This window comes from Camelus dromedarius, chromosome 15 (assembly GCF_036321535.1).
Source record: "Camelus dromedarius isolate mCamDro1 chromosome 15, mCamDro1.pat, whole genome shotgun sequence".
In the NCBI taxonomy this organism is placed as follows: Eukaryota; Metazoa; Chordata; class Mammalia; order Artiodactyla; family Camelidae; genus Camelus; species Camelus dromedarius.
This window is the reverse complement of record NC_087450.1, coordinates 41,194,903-41,217,926: the sequence shown is the minus strand read 5'-3', so window position 1 is coordinate 41,217,926 and position 23,024 is coordinate 41,194,903. Positions and strand designations below refer to the sequence as shown.

Genomic DNA, 23,024 nt, shown 5'->3' with positions numbered 1-23,024 from the left:
AAATGTTTTCCAAATTGATCTGAGTTAAATAATCTTATAGACTGAGTAGTACTTGTCTCTAAGAAAGTATCACCAAGGCATGAGGCTGCCAAATGGATTATTTACTTTCTAGTGAGACTGATGGTCATTAATGAGTTAGCGATACAGTCTGAAGTTTTGTTCATGGAAAACTTTCATTAGCAAGTACGTTAAGGATCATTTGGAAAAAGGTACATATACTAGCAACAGCTCAGGAGAACAAATAAACATGTTAAATGCTGGATGTGGATGTGATACCTGGTAGGGCTGGAGAAATTAGTTACCTGAATTTCTTGGCAGATGCTTAAGAACTTTCGATTTCTGCTTAAAACCCTATTTTCTTGTTCTACATCAGCATGCAGAGATTGTTCTGTACTGAAACCTTGTCTTTCAGTTGAAACGTTACTGTTTTTTTTTTCCCTTTGGGTCTTTAATATATCATTCTCTAAATGATGATGATTAAAAGTGACTTCTTTGAAAAAAATTAAATTAAGAAAAAAAAGACTTCTTTGATAAATGAGAATAAAATGATAAAGAAGTGTCACACACTTATCCAAGTTAATCTTAACCTTTTAAATTAATTTTGAGTAGACTGACTCCTAAGAAATGTGTCAGGAAGATGATTTTCCCCTACCCCCTAACCTGTGAAGTATATAGACTAGTATTGGTAATAATGTAAATGTTGAGTGAAAATAGTCTTGGCTTTGGAATCAGACCAGAATTTGTCTGGCTTAGCCACTTACCAACTGTGTCACCTTAGGCTAGTGAATTTCTCTGATTATCAGTTTCCCTACTTATATAGTGGAATAACTCGGCAAACATTTATTGAGTTTCTTTTGAGTACACTAAGCTCCCTGCCTTCTGGGAGGTTACTGACTTGTGTGACTTCTCAATCGGAGCATTCTGTATTAAGTGCTGTAATCAGGAGACAGAATCTAGGAACTGTCTAAAGCAAGGCTTCAAGTTCCTTTTTTATTAATGCCTCAAATTTTCTAGTAAGCGATTCTTGGCAAATAGAACAAGGCACTTTTATTTTCTAGTAGAAAATAGACTGAGCTTTCTTTATCTGTGTCACACTCGCCCTTCTCCTGTAGAAGATTTGGGGTTAGGAGTTAGTTTATAGGTCTGGTTTTTAAGAGTTGAGCATCTTCTGTGTATGTTCTCTTAAAAGGGTAGTCTCTCTGACCGGCTCTGTCTAAATTCCCATGTCTAGAAAAGGGAAGAGTATGCTGCCAACTCTGACTCACTCACTGCTGACAGCAGATAAGGGACAGCTAATTGAAATATAGACTGACTTCATTAGCTGAGTGATAGGAAAAGAATGAAAGTGAGGCAATGCCTCAGAAAATTAAATTAAAAATGATGCAAAACGTCTTTCTATTAGATAATTCTACCTTTCCTTACATGGACTGAGGAAACAGCGTTAATAATTAGAAAGGCTTTTGTCATAGAGTCAAAATTCACTTGTGATTGCATTGTTGTGTAGCAGTTTAGAAGGGAGGCAGGCAATTTTACCCCTTAATCAGATGGAGAAATTAAGTTCAAGTGAAAAAGAAAAGAAAATGCTTTTGATGATTAAGCATGATCTCCTATTAGTGTGTATTGCTTTTGTAAAAAACAGGACAATTAATTTCTCACACGTTCGTGTAATAGAATTCAAAGTAACTTAGTTGTAATTAATTTAGATGATTTAATGCATGATCATACTTTGTACTTTAATGAGCCTATCAAAAATATTCAGTACTATTACTTGCACACACACATGCATGTGCATGGACGAAGATCCAGAAGAATACCAACCTCTGTCTTGGATTTTTCTGGGGAAGGAGGATGGTGCTGAGGCAGAAGAGACTTGTATCTTCAAGGTGTATCCTTCTGTATTGGCCTGTTGTTGTTTGTTGTTGGGTTTATTATTTTTTTAAACAAGGATGTGTTGATAAGAATAAACATCAGAGAATAGAGAAAAAGCTATTGTGTTCTCAGTCTGTGCATTAGTTAAAACAATGTATAAAATGCAGTCTCTACCCTCAGAAATATATGGACCAGGTAGTGACACACCTGAAAACCAAGAGCTCTCTGGTGTGGTGCTAACTTCTAGGCACAGTGTGCAAGTTCAGAAAAGTGAGAGACCAGTGTGTGCCCTCCTGGTGGGAAAAGGCTTCATGGAGGGGGGTGTGGACGAGATCTTCCCAGTGTGGGCAATATCTAAATGTGAGATATTTCTTACCTTGTAGTTTGCACAACATGCATTGCTTCGAGGATACAGAGATGAGTAAGATTGGGTTTCTCATCTTGTCGGATGGATGGTAGACAACATAGCAGGCTAGGGATGACGTACACGAATACGATGAAATGTGTTTGCAAAGGGGAGGTACAGAGAAAGTGCTGTAAGGTGAGAAGAGGGAAAAAAAACATCCCACAGGAGTTTCTTGTGAGAGGCCTCCCGGAATTGTTGGTGTTGGATTATGGTGCTGGTAGAGTGCCACAGCAGAGTGGGATGATTGCATCAACATCTTAGAGGAGGAAATGGTAAGTTCAAAATGGTATCAGGAATCCCAGCTGGCTACAAATACAGGCTTTGAAAGGACAGAGGAGAGGTGTTATTCCTGGGGAAGACATAAGCAGTGACCTTGGGTTTTATTTCTGATGTCATAGCATTGATAGGTAAGCTTACTGAAGAAAAAATTTAATCTCACAAGTGTAAAAAAGAATTCTAAAAATTGATTGGAATTAATGTAAAATTTTTTTTCCCAAAGGTCCTTTTATTTCAGCTGGGTATTTTTCTTTTCTAGAGCTTGCCGTGGTGGACTTTGAGATGTGTGAATATTCACCAGCAGTTGCTTGAGGAACGTTCCCCTAAGCTTTTTGCCCTTGCGGAAGACTGTGTTGATCAGGGTATGTAGCAGGTTTTGTTTGCTGCGATCATGTAGCTCCTTTCTATTTTCTTGGCTGAGACATTCCTTTTAAATTTATTCCTTGACAGCTGATTGTAACTTTTTGTTTGAGGTGGTTTCTTCTTTTCTCCATTCTTTCTGGATTTGGAATATCACAAATGATTAGGATGTCAGATTATAGGATTTCTTTTTTGTCTTTAAATTTTTAAAAAGGCAATCACTGTTATTTATATTACCTACTTAAGAAGAGTGATTTGTTCTATGCAGGTCACCATGATTTTATCACAGATTACTTGAAGGTATTTAAATATTTTCTCTGTTCTTGAATACAAGAAGCCTCATTAGAAACAAATGTAAACTCCCTTTATTAAAAAAAAATCGTAACTAATTTGAACTGGAGTAAATTGTTACATGCAGAATAGGAAATTATCCTATACCCTATTGAGTACATGAAGAAAGGATTCAGATTTTTTTTAACGTTTGGTAGAAAATACGTTTTACTGAGGAGGACATTGGGTAGAGAGGCATTTTTGCATTTTGTTTTATTTTTTATTGTAATATATAATGTACATGTAGAATTGTGCCTAGAATATAAATGTAAAATTTGCCAAATAATCATAAACCACACACCCATGTAAAATGCCTTTGCTGCAGATACCCCTTATGTTTTTTAGGGAAACATTTTGAAAAAGGGAAGAAATCTTGGATACTTTGATTTCCCTGAGATTTCAGAATGACTGTTCTTGGGAAAATTTGCCAAACAAAACAAAAACAAGTTCTTTTGCAGTGAAGGAATACAGAACACAAATGAACTTAGATTTGGAAATGGACTTCTGAGTTTCAGAGAAGGGATCTGATGTTGGGTGTACCTGTTTCCAAAGCCTGTGTTGCTTTCACATGGTGGGAGTATGGAGTCATTGTGTATATGTGTGCACATGTGTGTATAGGGTTGGGGGGTGGTTAGCATCACTGTGGGTGGAGAAGCAGTGATCTGCGCTTGATTGAGGAAGCACACGCATGAAGGTGTAAGGTAGCTCATGTGTGTGTGTGTGTGTGTGTGTGTGTGTACTTGAAGCTCCTGTACGTTTCTAGAGTCTGTTTCCTTTGAAGATACATCTGTATAGTAACAAGCTAGGTCACAATACACTAGAGAGGACATTAATTTGTGCAGTAATATATTACTAAGCTAGAAACTAGTTTCTCAAGTTTTATTTTGATCTAAGACAGAAATACATATACACATGTTAATCTTAGATAAAATGAACATTTATGCATGATTTAAAATGAGTAAGTAAGGAAAATATTATTCAGTCAGTATAACTGATTCATTTCTGTTGTTTATACCTGGACTTAGTTTATATTTGTTCAGGATTTTAGGTAATGTATGGCTGTGGAACAAGCAAGGGTTTATTAGATCAGATTTGTACACAAATATATATATATATATATATATGTTGTGAGCTTAAACCTTGTATATATAAAAGAATATTTGTTCTGCTATGAGATTTAAACCTGACATATGGTAGCAGATAGCTTTATTAAATGTTAGTTTGCTTTTCTATGCAGTGATATTTCAGTACATCTACAATGATACAATGAAGTAACAGAACTGAAAAGCTACATACATGTATATATGTGTTTTTTAATGGAGGTACCGGGGATTGAACCCAGGACCTAGTGCATGCTAAGCATGTGCTCCACCACTGAGCTAGACCCTCCCCCAAAAAGCAATATTTCTTTTTCCTGCAAAAGTCTTTAGCTTAATGCTTTTTGGATTACAAAAGACTTTTATGAGCATATTTAGGCTATTGAACCATCTATATTTTCCTATATTTTCATTAGGACTGTAGCAACTCTCTAGGTTTTGAGCTCCTTGAGGGCTGGTTTTTCACTTGTTTCTGCTTAGCAAAGTGCCTAGAAAATAATAAATACTACATATTTGTTGAATAGTGATAGCCAACATTTATTGAGCCTTTTCTACATTCACTTTTTAGGGGAGAAGTTGCAGAACTCCCTTTATTTGGCCTTGATCTCGATAGCAGTTTTTATCAGAGTTAACTTCTATACAAGAGTTTTTCAAAAAGCGAAATATTGCAGAAGTTATGAAAAAATTAATCCTACCCAGATACCATACGGGACCTTGAATCTTCTCATAATGGCATCGCCTAGGTGTGGAGTTCTCTTCAAAGTGAAATATGAGGTGGGACTTGGAGAAAATTAAGACCTGGTGCCCAATTTAGCAGACATCATTGTCTACTTTCTATTTTTAGTAATATGAAAAATGTGTAGACTAAATCTTCCCCCATTCATGCCATCTCATATTTTTAAAATGAAGTGAGATAACATTCCATAAACAAACAGTGCAAGGGAGGAGGAGGAGTTGGGATAAGCTTCTAGTTCATGAAACTGGGTCAAGTTTGTGTGTGTGTGTGTGTGTGTGTGTGTGTGTGTTTTACCATTACTTATTTCATTTGATTTTTTAATTGAAATACAGCCCATTTACAATGTTGTGTTAGTCTCTGGTGTACGGCATGGTGATTCAGGTATACACACATATATCTATATACTTTTTCATTATCGGTTACTACATGCTATTGAGTATAGTTCCCTGTGCTATACAGTAGGACCTTGTTGTTTATCTGTTTTATATATAGTAGTGTGTGTCTGCAAATCAAAACTGGGTGAAATTTTAAAAGCCAGGGATGAGTTGAATGTTACTGATATTAATGGGAAAATAAGTTGATTTTTCCAGAATATAGTGAAAGCATTTGCAAGGAGACGGCATCAGGATTCAGCCCACTATTTAACTTTGTAAAAAGGTCATTACGTTATGCTATGTAGCATATTATATTGTTTTCTATGTTTCATTATACTCTTAGAGAAAATTGGTAAATGAACCAAAAACAAGGTGTCATTGGGAGTTTTTCTTTCTTTTTTTGTAAAGGAAATCAAGGTTGATGCAATTGCTTTAGGCAAAGCCATATTTCTTCTCTTTATCCCATATTACATAAATCTACATTTATGGCTACACCTTTACCACACCTCAGTGACTAATATTCATAATGATGACCCTTAAGTATTAAGAAAAGAAAAAAACCCTTCTTTATGTACAATTTTAAGAGATAGGAACCATATGATGTGTTTTAGAGAGAATTCTATTCCAAGAGGTAAAATTTAGTTCCTAAACAGAAATGGTTAACTAGGATATCTGGAAAATATGACTCTAAGTGACTCATTCCCCAAGTGGCTCAGTTCTTTTCTGCAGTATATTTCAGCATATCATTTGCTATGCCTTGCAACTAAGAATTTTTTATGTTGCTGTTCTAGGCTAATTAACGACATTTTTCATTTTATCTAGTCATAAATTGGTCCATTTTGGTTATGTCTAAATAAGTCTGCAGATAGCCTTAAACTGCAACATTTCATAAACAATTTTATTTTTAAAAATGTTCTGGGATTTGACCCAAATGTTGACCAGGCAGTCAGTTATAACTGAAATATTGCTCACTATCCAGAGAAGAATATTATATTTGAAATGTTGCCCTTGAAGGATCATCAAAAAGTTGGCAAGATTTTTTTTTCAGTCTACGAAACATAAGCAACTGTGATCTTTATGTTTTTGTCCAGGAATGTTACATCAGTGCAGTGTAGTGGAATAAAGCCCATCAGAATGTCAGCATAACTTTGGTGGACTGATCACATCTATGAAAAGAGTGAGTTAGAATCTTGAAAAGTCTGCTCCTCAGTGCACTTTAAGGCACTCTTTTGAATATCATACTAACGAAACCACGATTCTCTGAAGACTGGTTAAGGACATACAGTCATTTATTGTGGCATCTGGTACTGAAAACATGTTCCATTTAGTGCATGAGATGTAATACTGAGGTTTTGATATTTGAAGATGGGCTTATGAAGAAGTCACTGTTTAAGAGAAAATAGGTTAAAATGCTTTGTCCGAGATTCCACTGTAACATCTACAGGCAGCTCTGTGACTCTAGGCTTAGATGGTTTCCACATCGAAATAGTTCTTCAAGAGATAGTTTCTTGGTGACTGATGTATGCATTGATTTTTTTAAATCAATTCAATACTTTGGAATCAATGTCATTAAATATACTAAATATACTTATTATAGTTATCCATATGAATCTGTAGGGATTTCACTTTAATATAGCATTAAAAAAATCTCATGAGAAGAGATTTTGGTTTTATCATACATTTTAAATGTACTCTTTGACATTTTGGTCCAGAAGGTCATGAATATTCATTTCCATGTAGAACCTACTAATTTATTAAAATAATAAGTAAATGTCTGTTGGGTCAACATGCTCCATTTTTTATTTAAACTTGAGTTACCCGAAGCTCAAACCTTTGTGTTCATAGTTTTCCATCATTCTGCATATCTAGCCAGTTCTTAAATCTTATCAATTCTTCCCTAAGGGTTCCATATGCATCCTTCTTTTCCATTCCTACAACTCTGATCCTAGTCCATGTCTGAAATCTTTAGTTTGGAAAGCCCCTTTAGAGATTATCTTGTGCAGCTAACTCACTTATTTTACAGAGAATTGAGACTCAAAGAGATTGTCCAAGAACAAGAACTATGATCTGGAGTTTCTGACCCCAAATCCTGCTTAGTCTTCTTTTCATTACATTTCTCCAAACTGATCATTAGGGCAGAATCCTAACATCTTAATAGTGATAATGCGGTTTACATTTCAGACGTGCTTACTCTATACCAAGCACTGTTCTAAGTCTTTAAATATGTTAACTAGTTTATTCCTTACAACAACTCTATGAGATAGAACTGAAGACTTGGCATAGGGAAGTATAGTAGTGGGTCTGTGTGCTTTTTTGAAGTGTAATTAACCTACAGTAAGACTCATATTTAAAGTGTACAATTGATGACATTTTACATATGTATACACTTGTGAAATTGTCCCAATCAAGATAGGTAACAGAACATAGTGTTTTAAGATCTGACTTTCAGTCTCTTTTCTGCCTCTGACACCCTACATGACTTTAGGCAACTTGTCTGACTTCCAATCAAGGTTTCCTTCTGTGTAAAGATGATCTTTGAATCCTTTCCAGGTGTAAAATAATGTGATTCTTTGTAGGCCAGCTTCCCACTCGTCCTAATGCTGGAGTCTGTTGGAAAATTGTGTCCAGAAAAGTTATCTCCTCTTTCCTTGGGCTTTCTTGAGATTACTTTGAGAGGGAGCCCATTCCATTGTTTAGGTCGGTAACTGTTACAAATTGCTTCCTTTTGGTAATTAAAAAAACCTTCTATTCTGTCACTTGCAACTGCTAGCTAGAGTTGTGCTGTCCGGTGTAGCAGCCCCTGGCCACATGTGTCTTCTCTCCCTGCTGCTTCTCCCCCCATCTCCTTTTTAGGGAAGAGTAGGGCTTAAACTTTTCTGTAGGACCTAGCACAATTCCAGAGATATATAATAACTCAGTAGATACTGATTAAAATTATAAGATGGAAGAAATAGTTGAAATGGGGTAAGAGGCAGGAAAAGGATGGAAAAATCAGAGGGGGCAACCTTAGGAAACGAGCTTGGGAAGATGGAGGTCAGGGATAAGAGGATTTTTTTTAGAGGAAGTGAGTTAGAGTTGGCTGGCCCTTTCCTGTCTGTGTGTGTGTCTCCCTGGTCTTCATGGCTTATGATGGACACCCTCCATCCAACAGTTCAGGGTCTTATGACGTTGCCATTTGGTTGGCATTTTACTTAGGCGACTGGGCTGCATTTGGCTCTGAGAGTGCAATCTGTCTATTAACCTTAAGTACTTACCTAGTGATTTTATAATTCAGTCATTTCTTCTTTTTGTTTTTTCCCCGAGAATTCTTTTGTAAATAAGAACTCATCCTCATCAACCAGGGCTATGTGATAGCATTAAATTTTAATTTCATAGGAAAGGCATGGTGTGTTCTTAGTTGTTTTTCTTTAATTGCTAATATTTTGGACTGTTTTTTTAAAAACATAAACCTTTAGAAAAGTTGCAAATATGGTACAAAGACTTTCTCTCTTTCTGAAATCATTTAAGAATAAGTTGCTGACTTGATGCCCCATCACTCTTGCATATTTTAGGGTGTTTTTCCTACGAAGACATTTTCCTATATAACCATCAATGTTAGGAAATTAACATTGGTACAGTACTCACATTTAATTACTGCCATTCAAGATTTGCCAGTCATCCCCAAAACGTCCTTTATAGCAAAATGATCCAGTCCAGAATCAAGTGTTAGGTTTAGTCTCTTTCAATCCAGGACTGTCACAGAAGTCATGCTGTATCTTTCTCATTGCATCCTAGCAGATGGCATACGATTTCAGTTTGTCCCATTACTGGTGATACTTTGGTCACTTGATTAAGGTGGTTTTTGTGAGTCTTCTTTACTACAGAGTTATCCATTTTCTCTTTATTTGTATTTTTATTTCAAAAACAACTTTTTTTATTGAGATATAATTAACATACAGTAAACTAACCATACTTATAAAGTCCATTTGTAAATCTTGGGTGTATGTTTACACCGATGAAACCATCACCACAGTTGAAATAATGAACATATACTTTGCCCTCAAAAGCTTCCTTGTGGCCTCTTCAGGCCAGCACTGGTCTGCCTTCTGTCACTATATATAAGTTTCCATTTCCTAGAATTTTATAAAAATGGATTCATACAGTCTGCTCTCTCTCTCTGTCTTTTTTTTTTTTTTTTTTTGGTGGGGGACCTGGCTTCTTTCACTCAGCATAATTATTTTGATTCATCCATATTGTGACATATAACAATAGTTCATTCCTTTTAATTGCTGAGTAGTGTTCCATTATATGGAAATACCACAGTTTGTCCATTCATCTGTTGATGGAAATTTGGGTTGCTTCCAGTTTTTGATTTTTATTTTTTATAATTAATTAGTGTTTTATGGTGATGTACATAGAGACTGTGTAAGTCTCCTATTCCTCACTAAACTTTGAAATTATGCATTTATAAATTGATATTAGTATGAGCTCACAGATTCCTAATTCATTCAGTAGATTATTATTTGTTACTCTAATTATATTGATGATCAGATTATCCCAGATTTGGCCAGTGGGAGTTTGTTCAATTTGGCTTCTGTGCCCTTTCCACATATCTTTGAGCACTTTATTTTCTGACATAAGATGTTTTAGCCTCATTTTGTGTTTACTTGCTCCAGCCCTGGAATCAGTAATTACTCCAAGGAGCTCTGATTCCTTTTAAAGTCTTTCAACAGACATAGCTAGAAAGTATGTATATGTGTATAAATAAGTACTTGTGTACGTCTGTGTCTATTTCTGTATGTATTAAAAACCATGGATTTACATCATTTCCAATTCCAGTTCAGTATCACAGGGTTTATTTTAGTCTTCTCTCTTCCAAATTTATAACTCCCTTCTTTGACAGTGAATAATCAAGCTCCCCATTAACCTCATTATTAATAAGAACTTGTACAATCTTCCTGTGTGTAATCAATCTCCCAGCCATGCAGACTGTCTCTTCAACTCTAGCCTCTACCGTGCAGTCTGCTCCCTTGGCCCTGACCTGGCAGAGCACAGTACTTCATCATTGACCTGAATCTATTGAATGTTGGTTAAATCCCTGGCCCTGTTGAGCACACCTGTTGAGTCAGACCCCAGCCCCAGCAAACATGCTCTAGTCTCTGACTGATCCCTAGCCTCAGCAAACCCCCTGAGTGAGCCCTAGATCTTGCAGACATGCTGGCTGAGTCTTTGGTCAAGTCACTAGTTCTGGTTTGGGGAAAGCATAACTCATGTCTCCAACTTAGGCGTGCACTCCACTGAGGCCCTTTTGGAGGCTTTGCTCCTGGCAAACATGCTGGTTGAATCCCCATTTAGACCAGGATCCAGCAAACATGCTTGCCAAGTCCCTGACCTTGATCAAGGAGCTCCAATTAAAATTTAACCTTTCAGTGTGTCAGTATCTTTAATTTCATATATATATCTCCTTATTTTCTTAAACTGAAAATCTTATTCCTAACAGTATAAACATAATTACTTACTTGCTTTACTGTGTATATAAAAGTTTCAAAACAATGCCAGCATTCCTACTTATAATAAGACCATTGAATAAAGCTCTGTTCTTTCTTTGCTGCTCTATTTGCCCTTAGAATATATTACATTAAAGATGTGTACTGTGCTCTAAGTCAAAATGTTTTAAAGACACTTGAAATAATTCTTTCCCTTGTCAGTAACTTGTTATATAGTTAGAATTTTATTTTTCCATTTGTTTTCAATTTTTAGGGATTGCTTTTTTCTTCTTGATTTATTTTTGGAATATATAAAGCAATTACATGATTCCAGAGTCAAAACTCTGTAACAAGGGCTGTTCAAGAAGTTTTTCATCCATCTCTGTTTCCCTTTTACTCTCTTCTCTCTCTTTCCCTTTATTAGCTAATGGTTTTATTAATTGTTGGTTTATTTTTCTAGTGTTTTTGCCTTTTGGTTTTCTCCTTTCCTTTTTTTTTTTTTAACATTTACAAAATATAATACACACAGAGATATATACACACATTGACACTTTGCTTTACTTAATATATCCTGAAGATCATTTTGCTTTTACAACTGTCTAGTATTCCAGTATATGAGTGTTTTATAGTTTATTCACCTGGTCTTCTGTTGATAGATGTGAGACCTTTGGACTATTTTCAATCTTCTGCCATATTTTAATCCTAGAAGGTAGGCTTTAAAAATTAGCTGAAGCGAACAGGAGCCCCAGGTTCCCCTAAGCAGCAAAAGCTTATATTCCTCATCTTACTTGCACTCTTATTTCCTCTATCCTTTGTTATCTTCTGGAGGGCTAGTTCTACCCAACCATTCATGTCAAATTTTGCTGCCAAATGAGGTCAGTTCAGATCTTTTACCCCTAAAAAAAACTGCAAATACACTTTAGGTTTGCAGGGATTTATTTGATCTCAGTGTTGCAGATAAGGGATTTGGGGCCTATAATAAGCGAAGATAAGCAGTATCTTGTAAGTGACCAACAAGTTAGTCTTGATACACAGCTGACTTTGGAGACTTTGATGCCAGAAGAAAGTGCCTATGTGAACCATTAAAGGCTGTGTGGCATGAGCGAGAATGTCTGAGAATCTGAAGTAAGGTCATTGCGATTGGAGCAGAGAAGACAGTGTGGGAGATGGAGGTCCAGGACTGGGTAGGACATGAGAGGGCGTGCTTAGGAATTTTGTTGTTATCTGAATAGCCATGGAAATCAGCTAAATGGCTTTAGCTAGGGCATATTTGATCAGTTTTGTTGATGAATATCCTAGATATTTAAGAAATTGAGCAATCCTGTACTTCAGATTTTAGGGTCCAGGCCTCATCTTTTGTCTTCAGTGCTCCTTGCAGCCATCAGAATAGGATTTTAAGGTCCCCAAGCGTTTGGTAGGTAGCTTCAGGGCAGAATACGGCAGAATATGTGCTTAATTCCTAAGGTTGTAGTTTTCCTTTAGTTTTTGCTCTTTGAGTATTCCTTATTTTGTTTCCAGCACAATCATTAACCCAAAAATGTATTAAAAATTTTAAATCCAACTTCTTAAAAGTGTTATTGAGAGAGTAATCAGTCATGCTGTTAGAATCTAAAGATTAAACTAATTCTTAAAAAAAAAATTAGTATCTATCTCCCTACTTTTCTGACAATCTTTGACCTTGAACACATAAGAAATGCAGAAAAAGCACAGAAGTACAAGATCAAAACTAATTGTACTAATATGTGTGTGTGTATGTAAGTATATATTCACACACAGATTCACACACACACACGTATACTTACATATATGTGCAGTAGGTAGGTAAGTGGTAGGTAGAAGGGAAGAGAGATGCAGACATCTGGCCTTGGGCATTTATGTGACTTACATGCTATCAGAACAGTTTAAATTTGACAGTCTTCTTTAGACCTTTATGAGCAATCACAACATAGCAAATCTCCTTAAATACAGAAATGACCATTTTGTGATATTTGAGAGAGGATGTTAAAAAACCTTGGCCCAGCATCACATCCCTTAATATATGTTTGCATCCAGAACCTTTAGAGAAGATTACTGTCACTGTCACTTGCGAATTGTGCTGAGATCATTGGAGGTTATATTTCTACAAGTGATGGCTAGACACTCAGGAAAAATGGGCAGACAGAAGAAAAGAAAGTTTAAAAAGAAGAAGCGCTCACTGATAGTATTGAGTATCATCAGATCGAGCTTTTCTTGAGTTTGGTTTGCATGGAGGAAATCTGTGGAAGGATTTTCACAGTGAGAAGTTCACATTTGGATGCCCATCTGCCTTTTGAAGTAAGATATGTACATATTGATTTAGTCTCTTCATTAAAGCCTGGTAGTATATAGAAAAACTTTCTCTTTCTTTCATTTTAATTTCAGTTCACAGTGAGACAAAGAATGTCTGTTTCATAGCTATAGGTTTCTCTCAGATTACGAGGTGATAAAGTAGATTAGGTTTTGTAACATCATCTCAACACCTTTGTCCTTCCTCTGCCAACTCCCTCCTCCCCTTTTCCCAACAAGTTTGAATTCAAATTCTGGCTTTGCCATTTAACTAGTCAAACTGAGGTGACTAGTCAATAAGCTGTCCAAGCTCAGTTTTCTAGTGAATTAAATGGGGTTAATATCAGCCCTAAGTACATCACTGTGAGAATTAACACAACATGTAAAACCCCCCAGTGCTAAGCAGAGGAGGCATGCAGTCAATATCACTTCCCTTTCAGCTTAAATGATAGAAAACTGATTCTCAATCTTTGAACAGTGTAAGTGCATCGTCTCTTCATTCATTATGCTTTCATTCTTGTGAACTGCTTTAGGAAGTACTGACCTTGTCACTGGCATCATTTGTGAGGAATAGTTTGGCAGGGATGTTATGGAGGGATGGATGAAGTGACCTGCTGGATACCTCCTTGGTGAATGCCAAGTAACCCCTTTTGTATATATAATTAGTATTGACAGTTATCTCATTTCAGTTACCATGTTACTAGGCTGTTACCCTCCCATCTTTTCATCTCAGGTATTTAGAGAAATAAATTAGAATCTGACTGCTAAGCCAATACTTATTCATTCTCTATTTGATACTCATATTGTCTTAGATATATACGGATATATATCTATTTCTCCTTTTAAGGGAGAATTTCGACATTCTTTACATGGAAAACTGTAAATAGATCTCCTCTCCATTAGATTTTCATATTGTTTAAATCTTTGCGGATTCATTTGGTACATTGTCTCATCACCTTGTGTTACCATATTTTTTTATATCATGATTAAGATAAGAACTCTAAAATAAGAAACAGCAGGGTCATGAATCATATCTCCTAGGATTGTGTGGAATAAAGGAGATAATGTATGTAATACCCTTAGCTTCAAGCGTGGAACATATAAGTGCTCAGAGAATGCTTGCTGTATACTATTGTTATATGTGTTCCTTATCTTCCAGATTTGAAATTCTGTAAGAGCAGGAACTGTGTAGTATATATACTTCACGTATTATGGACCCAACATTTTACTTATTAATACATTTTTATTCTTTTTTTTTAACATTTTTTATTGAGTCATAGTCATTTTAAAATGTTGTGTCAAATTCCAGTGTAGAGCACAATTTTTCAGTTATACATGAACATATATATAATATACTTATTATTATTATCAGAGATTTTAATGTTTCATCTTTTGTCTTGCAGTGATGAAACTAGAGAATCTGTTTGTAGATGATTCAGGTCGATATTTGGCTATTCAGTTCCATCTGGAATGTGCATATGTATTTTTATATTATTATGAATATAAAAAAGCTAAAGATCAGTTCGATATTGCTAAAGACATCAGCCGATTACAAATTGATTTGGCAGGTAAGTTTTTTTTACCTTTTGTAAATAATTGACTTATTTTTATGGTAAAACTAATATATATATTGGCAGTTTGGCTGTATTTGATTTTCTATGTTCTCTGCTTTACAAAAATGGATTTAAAATTTTTATCTTTAGAGTTCATAGTGTTAGAACAAAAATGAAATTATATGTTTTTTTTCTTCCTGAAGATGCCCATTTATTTTCCAATTCCGTAAGACACATGTTAGTAATATATGGCAGTACACAAATGAACTTTGCCTATTTGGTTGTGGATGTGGGCCTCCCAAGGCCCCTCCTGATTCTCAAGTTTAGTCTGGCCTCTCTACATTGCCCTTTCTTGTAAATACCCACTATGGCTTCCATCCTGTCTTTTTTGTATTCCTTAAGAACAGAAATTTTGAACCATTTTGTTTTGATGTTTCTTCATTGTCTTAGAACACTATCTGGCAGACAGTAGGCACTCAATAAATATTTTTTGGAGGAACAAATAAATTACAGAATTTTTCCTAAAATCTGTGTTTCTTCTGAATATCAAATAAGAAACATTGGTTTTCTTTTAATGTATTGCTCTGTCCCTAGTCTCACAATATAATTGGCTTTCAATATTGAAGACGTTAATGAAACTCAGACATCGTCAACTGGTCACACCACTTGTACCTGTTGAACCTGGGCTCTGTGACTGTTGAGGTGATTGATGCTGTTTGTCACTGACCCTCCGGAGGCTAGGCCTCAGTGATCTCTAAGGCTCATTCTTAGTCCCCAAACTCTGCTTATTGAGCTAGTCCTGTCAGTAAAGTCCTTCAGCTATATTATGAGATAAATATGCTTTGTGGCCTCATCTGGGATCTTGGCCACCTTTTATTACATTATTTGTGTGGGGAAAATTATTAAATATCCAACGTACAACTTTTGGAACAATGGCCATGTGTGAATTGGAGTCTTGTATTTGAGCATATAGTGATATGTAGTACAAATTGTGAGGTTAGTTTCAGAGATGATGTTTTTAAATGTTTTGGTCCTAATAGACCTTTTTTTTTTTTTTTTTTTTTTGATAAGTTAAAAAACTAATAGCATAGTACCCTGTATAGTCAGCTTTAGCTGTTGGTGTATTTACTAGCTAGTTCTTCCTGTTTTTTGTCCAAGTTAAAAATATAGGTGTGCTCACGAATATAAAATGAAAATCAGATTAGTATTTTTTTCCATTCAGCTGTAGCCTTACTAGAAAAAAGTAAGCTGTGTTAGACCATCTCAATAGCTATTTTTGGTACAGCATGTTTAAAAGGGTGTTGTATTATGTAGAGCCAGACTCATTGCAGGATAAAATCCAGACTTCTTAGACTGGTCTTTGTAATCAAGGGTCTTTGTAATCTGACTCTCGCCAGAGAATAGATGTCAGAGCTCTTGCTTCCCTTAATGCTGTTCTGCAAGTTCTTTCAGATACAAAATGAAAAAAAATGTTGGTCTTATGTGGAGCCAGATAGTGTAATAGAAAGACTGTGGGATTTAGAACCTAAAGCCCTGACTGTAAGCTCTGGCTCTGACACTGAAAACTTGTGATCTTGAGCAAGTGACTACCCTTCAGAACTTACATTTGTTCATCTGTTACATGGAGATGATAATATTTCTAGTGGAATCTAGTGGCAGAAGTCCCGGGTTTGAGTGCTGGCCCTATAGTTTACTGGCTCTGTAATTTTATAAAAAGGCACTTTAAAGTCATCACTGGGCTTCATTCTTTTACTTGAAATGGGAAAAACACCTTATAAATTCTAAAGCACTCTGAAAATACTACTCTTTATGATTGTACCGTAGATCTGATTGACAAGTTAATAGATATAATTTAATATATGTTTTCAGGTGCTTTGGGGAAAAGGACACGTTTCCAGGAAAATTATGTGGCACAACTTATTCTAGATGTAAGAAGGAAAGGAGATGTCTTTTCAAATTGTGAATTCAGTCCAGCACCCACTCCTCAGGAACATTTAACCAAGGTGAGTAGGATCATAGGTTATTTAAATTAGTATGCAAATCTAAGTTTCCATGGGTGAGTTTCATAGAAAAATTGGATGGGGTGGGAAGAGGCTTCTTTGGACCCTTCCTGAGCTTTTACAAGGTGGCTGGGGGCAAAAGAAAAACCCCCAAACAGAACCCATGTTTAAACTGTTTTTACCCTTAAATAGAAATAAAATGTTGTTTTTCTAGACTTCAGTAAGTATGAATTAATAATGTTACGTATTATGGCCTTGAAAAAAATCCAAAAGGCAGACTGAGTAGAGATTAATTTTTCTAGCAGCTACCATTTTTTTTGCCTTCTGTTGATATTTTCGAACATTAAGAGACTTGAAATTTCTTGGGCTTCTTCAAAATATGTAAACAGATGATCAGAATTCCTTTTTTTTTTTAACCAGTTTTCTGGTCTGCCTTTAGTTACTGTCATTACTAGGCTAGTTGCTGCCTTAGTATGTTTTCTTGGCTTGACTAATACATTTTCTTGTAGCTTAAATTTATGGCTCTTGGTCAATTTACCTACCCATAGGCCTTTCCATCCACTTTCATGGAAGCAATTAGCATTTATAGTTTCTTATCCCAGAGACCCCAGACCAGCATTTTTGCTGGTTCTTTGGTTGAGGTTACTCCCCTTAAAGCCCATGTTTTGCTGCTCTTCATTCCAAAGCCTGCAAACAAATTTATGTGGTGCATAGAACAGCAGCATTCTGTTCTGTACTGAGCATAGCGCTGAGGGCTGGGGCTGGGGAGACGGGGAAAAAGAGCAGCAGCAGTAGGGAGTCCGGAGAAGGCCTGTGATGAGGTATTATGTACTTCCTGGGCTCTTTCTAGGTTCTCTGTTGTTTGCTTTTGTGATCACTTCAGGGGGACAGGGGAAGGGGGCAGCTATTGATTCTAGGAGGAGAAGGAAGGAAGGATGGAAGGAAAGGTGGAGAAACTCAGGGATAAGACTGCTTAAGGCGCAGCCTGTCCCTCCTGAAGTTGGAGAGCCATAGCTGAGCATTCGTGCTGCCGTGTTGATGCGGGTCAGGGAACTGTTGATACCTGCTTCCTTCCTCCATTTCTTCCTTGTAGGCACCAGACCTCCTCCTTCAGCTTTTTGATGTAATCCAAGTCCCTCCCTACGTCTAAGATTAACTGTCAGAAGCCTGGTTTTTAGGCCATAGCACAGCATCAATGAAAAGAGATTTATTCCTGCAGTCTAAGCATTTAATTCAGTAATTCATTGTTGTTAATTGTTTTTTTTTTTCTCCTACTGAAAACTGTCTCCTGTGCTCATAAACAGGATACGATGATATTACAGGGACTGTATAAAAATGATGCACAGTTTAATACAGAAATTATGTCATCTCTCATATTTGAACTAAAATACATTCGAATAATCTTATGATCTTCATTAATTCAAGGTGGAAAGTACAAATTATGTGATGTAAGTATGGGTAGGTACTCAGGGATGGAAGATTGATTTGCTTGTTTAGTTACATACCATATTTCCTTATGTCAAAGATTCTATTAGATTATAAAACACACCATCTGTTTAATAACTACTCTTTAGGAGAAAAGGAACACTATTATACCAATTACAGTGATTGTGAAATATATCCTGATTAGAAGTGATACAATGTGGAAATGTGTATCTTAGAGTTGAGGAAATACAGTAATTTTATTGCCAGTGAGGAACATGTTCCCTTTGGGCCTTCCTAGATTTTTAATCTGTTATTAATGAGGAATTACACAGCCTAAGGCTATTAGATTTCAGGATTTAATAAGCCAGCAATTATGAGCAACCCCAATGTGCCAAAGGCACAGTCTCTGTTCTTTATTGTTCAATCGTGGGGACACGGTGTGAGGAGGGAGAGTAAATTAAAATTGTATAGTCACAGAAAACACAAACACCTGATCAGCATCACTGATAAGAAACATACATTAAAAGCTGAATGTGGTGTCTCCCACAAATTGGAACTAAATTATGTGCTCATTTTCTTTTTTCTTTTTCTTCTTTCTACCTTAAGTACAATACAGCAATTTATTAAGATGCTTAAAGTGAATGCAAAGGGAAATAAAGATTGCAAAATTATACATTCTACCTTAGTGTATCATACATTAGATGGTGTAAAGAATACAACTGGATGGTGTTTAACTAAAGATAAAACTAAATATCCCAAATGCAGTGCTCATTGGTTTGCTGCTTTTATATAGACCTAAGACCTAAAGAGTGTCAAAATAAGTAGCTGCAAAGTCAATTCTTGCATGTGATTTTAGCGTAAAAAATTTCAGACAACAGATCTGAAATACCAGTTTTCATTTTTGACAACTGTAACGTCAAGGATATTTAGACAAGAAAAATTCAGTAACATAAGACAATCCAGATGTGTGTCTTATGTGACTGGTCTCTACTGTAAGATTGAAAAAGTTAAGTGCAAAAACTAAGTCTGTCCAAAAGTCCACGCTTGTGTAGTTTCAGGCTTTCATTTGATGCTCTAGGTACAGTATTTATTACACAGCAAGGGCAACACTAAAAGGAGAAACAGATCTATGATGGATACATGATAACAATATCACAGGCATTGCTAGACGAGGTGAGAAGGACTGTAGCTAATTTCTTGATTCAGTAGAATGTTAGGAGGTTGGAGTGGAACGAAAGTAGAACAGCAGTTTGGGGCTTGTAGAACAGATAGGTAAGTAGATACTGCAGCAGACATTTTAATTTCAAAAAGAGCTGAATAGGAACATAGAGCACCTTTTTTTTTATCACAATAGTTTTATTTTAATAAAAGTCAAGAGGGAAAAATTGGTACAGTTTTTCCTATGTGTTGATAAAAATGCTAAGTAACTTATTAGAACATTCCAAATTAAGAAAAATCTGAAACTCAGAGAAAATTTCATAAATATTTCAGCGTTAGTGTTTAGTAAACATTTAATACCACTGGTGATTATTCCCTTTTTAAACTTATGGAATGTAGAGACTCTTGAATGGAGATCAAACCTGTTTTGATCACCAGTTTGTATCTGACAAGTAAATAGTACCTTGTTGATAATGTTGACCTGTCTCAGGTCTTCTGTGGGGGAGAGGAAGGATTCCCAGGCTGTGACACTTGGGTCCCTGTCACATCTTTATTGTCTAGCCTGGGTGACAACCTGGGAAAGTTACTATATTCTGTTTCCTCATTTGCTTTTCCCACATCACACATTCTTAGAGGATCAGATTAGATCTGTAAAAGTGCTTTGCAAATGTGTTATTAAACATTGGGTATTAGTAGGCAGGTCAATACACTCCCCCATCAGGATGTGAAAAGGTGAGAGTTTTGGATCCTTTACATCTGCACTGTCCAGTATGGACAGGATTTCATGAACTGTGTACGAAAAAACGAATGTATAGTATCTTAATTAATAATTTTATATTGATACGTGTTACAACGATAATATTCTTGATGAATTAGGTTAAATTATTGTTGTTGTTGTTGTTGTTGTTGTTGTTGTTGTTGTTATTATTATTATTATTATTATTATTTTGCTTTTTAAAGTGTGGCTATTAGATGATTTAAAATTATATACCATGTAGCTCTAATTTAAAATTATGAAAGGCCTGTTCAGAAAAAGGTTGGCCACCAGGGTGCGCTGTGTACCTGCCAGCCCTGCTGTTTGAAGTTGTGCTGGTCAGGGAGGAAGAGGCACTTTTTGAGTGGATGCTGAGCCTAAAGTTCTGTGTTCCTGCCGTCCGCAGTTGTTGGAGGTTGCTGTACTCTTCTCAAAACCTTATAGATAGAGCTAGGTCTCCAGTTAGGATGAATTTGAGGATGGACAAGGGGAGTTGTTCCTTTAGACTATGATTTGGGCAGGTTAACTGCTTAGCAGTTAAGAGATTATCAGTTAAGAGGTTGTCTTCTTAGCCATAGACGGTTTCTAGCCTTCTGAAGGGGAAGGCTGGGAGGCTCTGCCCACCTCCATCCAAAGTCTTCCTAGTTTTAGCTACTTTTATTGAATAAGAGAAAAAAAACTTAGATCAAGTTTATTGAGGAGTAATTTACACAAAATAAAATATACCTATTTTAAGTGTTTTGAAAAATAGGTTCATGTAACCACCACTGTTATAAAAATATAAAAGCATTTCCATTATGTCAAAAAGTCCACTCATACTCCTTTGCAGTCGGTCACTTTCCCTCCCACTGGTCTGCTTTCTGTCACAGATTACAGCTGTTTTTCCTAGAATTTTAAGTAAATGGAATCATATAGTATCACTCCTCTGTGTCTGTCTTCTTTCACTTAGCATAGTGTTTTGAGATTCATCTATATTTTGATTCTAACAGTTAGCTCCTGTTTATTGCTGAGTATTATTTCGTTGTATGGATAAGCCACAATGTGTTGTTTGGTAGACACAGTTTTTCTGTTGGTAGACCATTGAGCCATTTAGAGTTTTCGGCTATTATAAATAAAGTTGCTTGGAACACTTATGTGTAGGTCTTCACACGGCTTATGTTTTTAATTATCATGGGTAAATGCCAAGGAATGGAATGGTTAGGCTGTGTGGTAAGTGTGATTTTAGCTTGTTGAGAAACTGCCAACTGTTTCCCAAAGTGGTTGTACCATTTTACATTTCCACCCTCAATATATGAGAGCACAATTGCTCTACATCATTGCCAGTGCTTGGTATGGTCAGTTTAAAAATTTTTCGCTATTCTTGTGAGTGTATGTGTCGTGTATCTCATTGTGATTTTACTATTTTTGATGAGTCATTTTTTTAAGTCTATTTTATTGAGATGTAACTTATACACAGAAAAATTGACCCATTTTAATTATACAATTTGATGAGTTTGGCAAATACATACACCCAACCATTACAATCAGGATACATTTCCTTACCCTAGAAAGTTCCATTCTACCCTTTGCAATTAATCCCCCACCCCTTCTGGTCCTAAACAGTCAGTGATCTGCTTTCTGTGACTATAGATAGTTTGCCTTTTCTAGAATTTCATGTGAATGGAACCATACAGTATGTACTCTTCTGTATCTGGCCTCTTTTGCTCAGCATGTTGTTTTTGAGATATATCTATGTGGTTGCATGTGTCAGTCCTTCCTTTTTCTTGCTGATTAGAATTCCATTAAATGGAGATAGCATAATTTTTCTTTTTAATCTGTTTACCTGTTGACAGACATTTAGATTGTTTCCAGTTTGGGGCTGTTACAGATAAAACTGCTGTGAACACTTACATACGTGTCTTTGTTTCTCACGGGTAGCTATTTAGGAGTGGAACTGATAGCTATTGTAAGAAACTAGCAATCTGTTTTCTGTGGTTGTACCATTTTACATTTTACCCAGAAATATATTAAAGTTCTAATTGTTCCAGATCGTTGTCAATATTTACTATTATCAGTCTTTTAAATTTTATCTCAAGTGCGTGTACTAGTTAATTCTAATTTTAATTGGTATTTCCCTGTTAACTACTGTTTTGAGAATCTTTTTCTGTGCTTATTGGCCATTCTTTTATGAAGTGTCTGTACACATCTTTTGTCCATTTTTATATTGTGTTGTTTATCTTCTCATTATTAAGTTGTAATTCCATATTCTGAATACAAACCTTTTTTCAGATCTTTGTTTTGTGAACATGTTCTCTGAGTCTAGAGGTTGGCTTTTCATTTCCTTAATGATGTCTTCAAAGAGCAGAAGTTTTTAATTTGATGAAGTCCACTGTATTAAGTTTTTCTTTGATGGTTCAGATTTTTGGTGTCCTGATTAAGGACAGTCTGCCTATCCCAAAGTTGCAAAGCTTTTTCTCCTATGATTTTTTTCCTGGAAGTTTTTTAGTATTCGCTTCCACATTAAGGTCTGTGATCAATTTTGATTTAATTTTTGTGTACAGTATGAGATAAGGGTGGAGGGCCACTTTCCGCCCAAATGGATATCCAGTTGTTCTAACACCATTTATTGAAAAGACTTTTCTCTGTTGAAGCAGCTAGGTGCCTTGTTGAAATCAACTGACCATATAATATGGGTTTAAAATTTGGACTCCTTTCTATTTCTTTCATCTAGATGTCTGTCTTTGTTGCCAGTAGCACACTGTCTTGGCTTTGTAGTAATTCTTGAAATTAAGTACTTTATCAAGTTCTCTAAGTCTTCAGGTTTTATTCTTTTTTCATTGTTTTGCCCATTCTAGATCTTGATGAGAAATGGAGTTGGGAATTGAGGTTTTGGATTAAGATTTAGAAGCAGAGTAGAACGATTTGTTTTGAATCCTGA

General features: G+C 35.9%; 1 protein-coding gene across 2 annotated transcripts in view; it reads left to right on the top strand.

Annotated features, from left to right (window-relative positions):
* The window catches only part of TTC27 (tetratricopeptide repeat domain 27), a 143,992-nt gene that overhangs the window by 8,113 nt on the left and 112,855 nt on the right, over window positions 1-23,024 (top strand). For both annotated transcript variants that reach the window (XM_010987780.3, XM_064494607.1), the window contains exons 5-7: window positions 2,811-2,913; window positions 14,621-14,785; window positions 16,640-16,773. In XM_010987780.3, coding sequence (XP_010986082.2) covers window positions 2,811-2,913; window positions 14,621-14,785; window positions 16,640-16,773 — 402 coding nt within the window. The remainder of the gene's footprint in view (window positions 1-2,810; window positions 2,914-14,620; window positions 14,786-16,639; window positions 16,774-23,024) is intronic.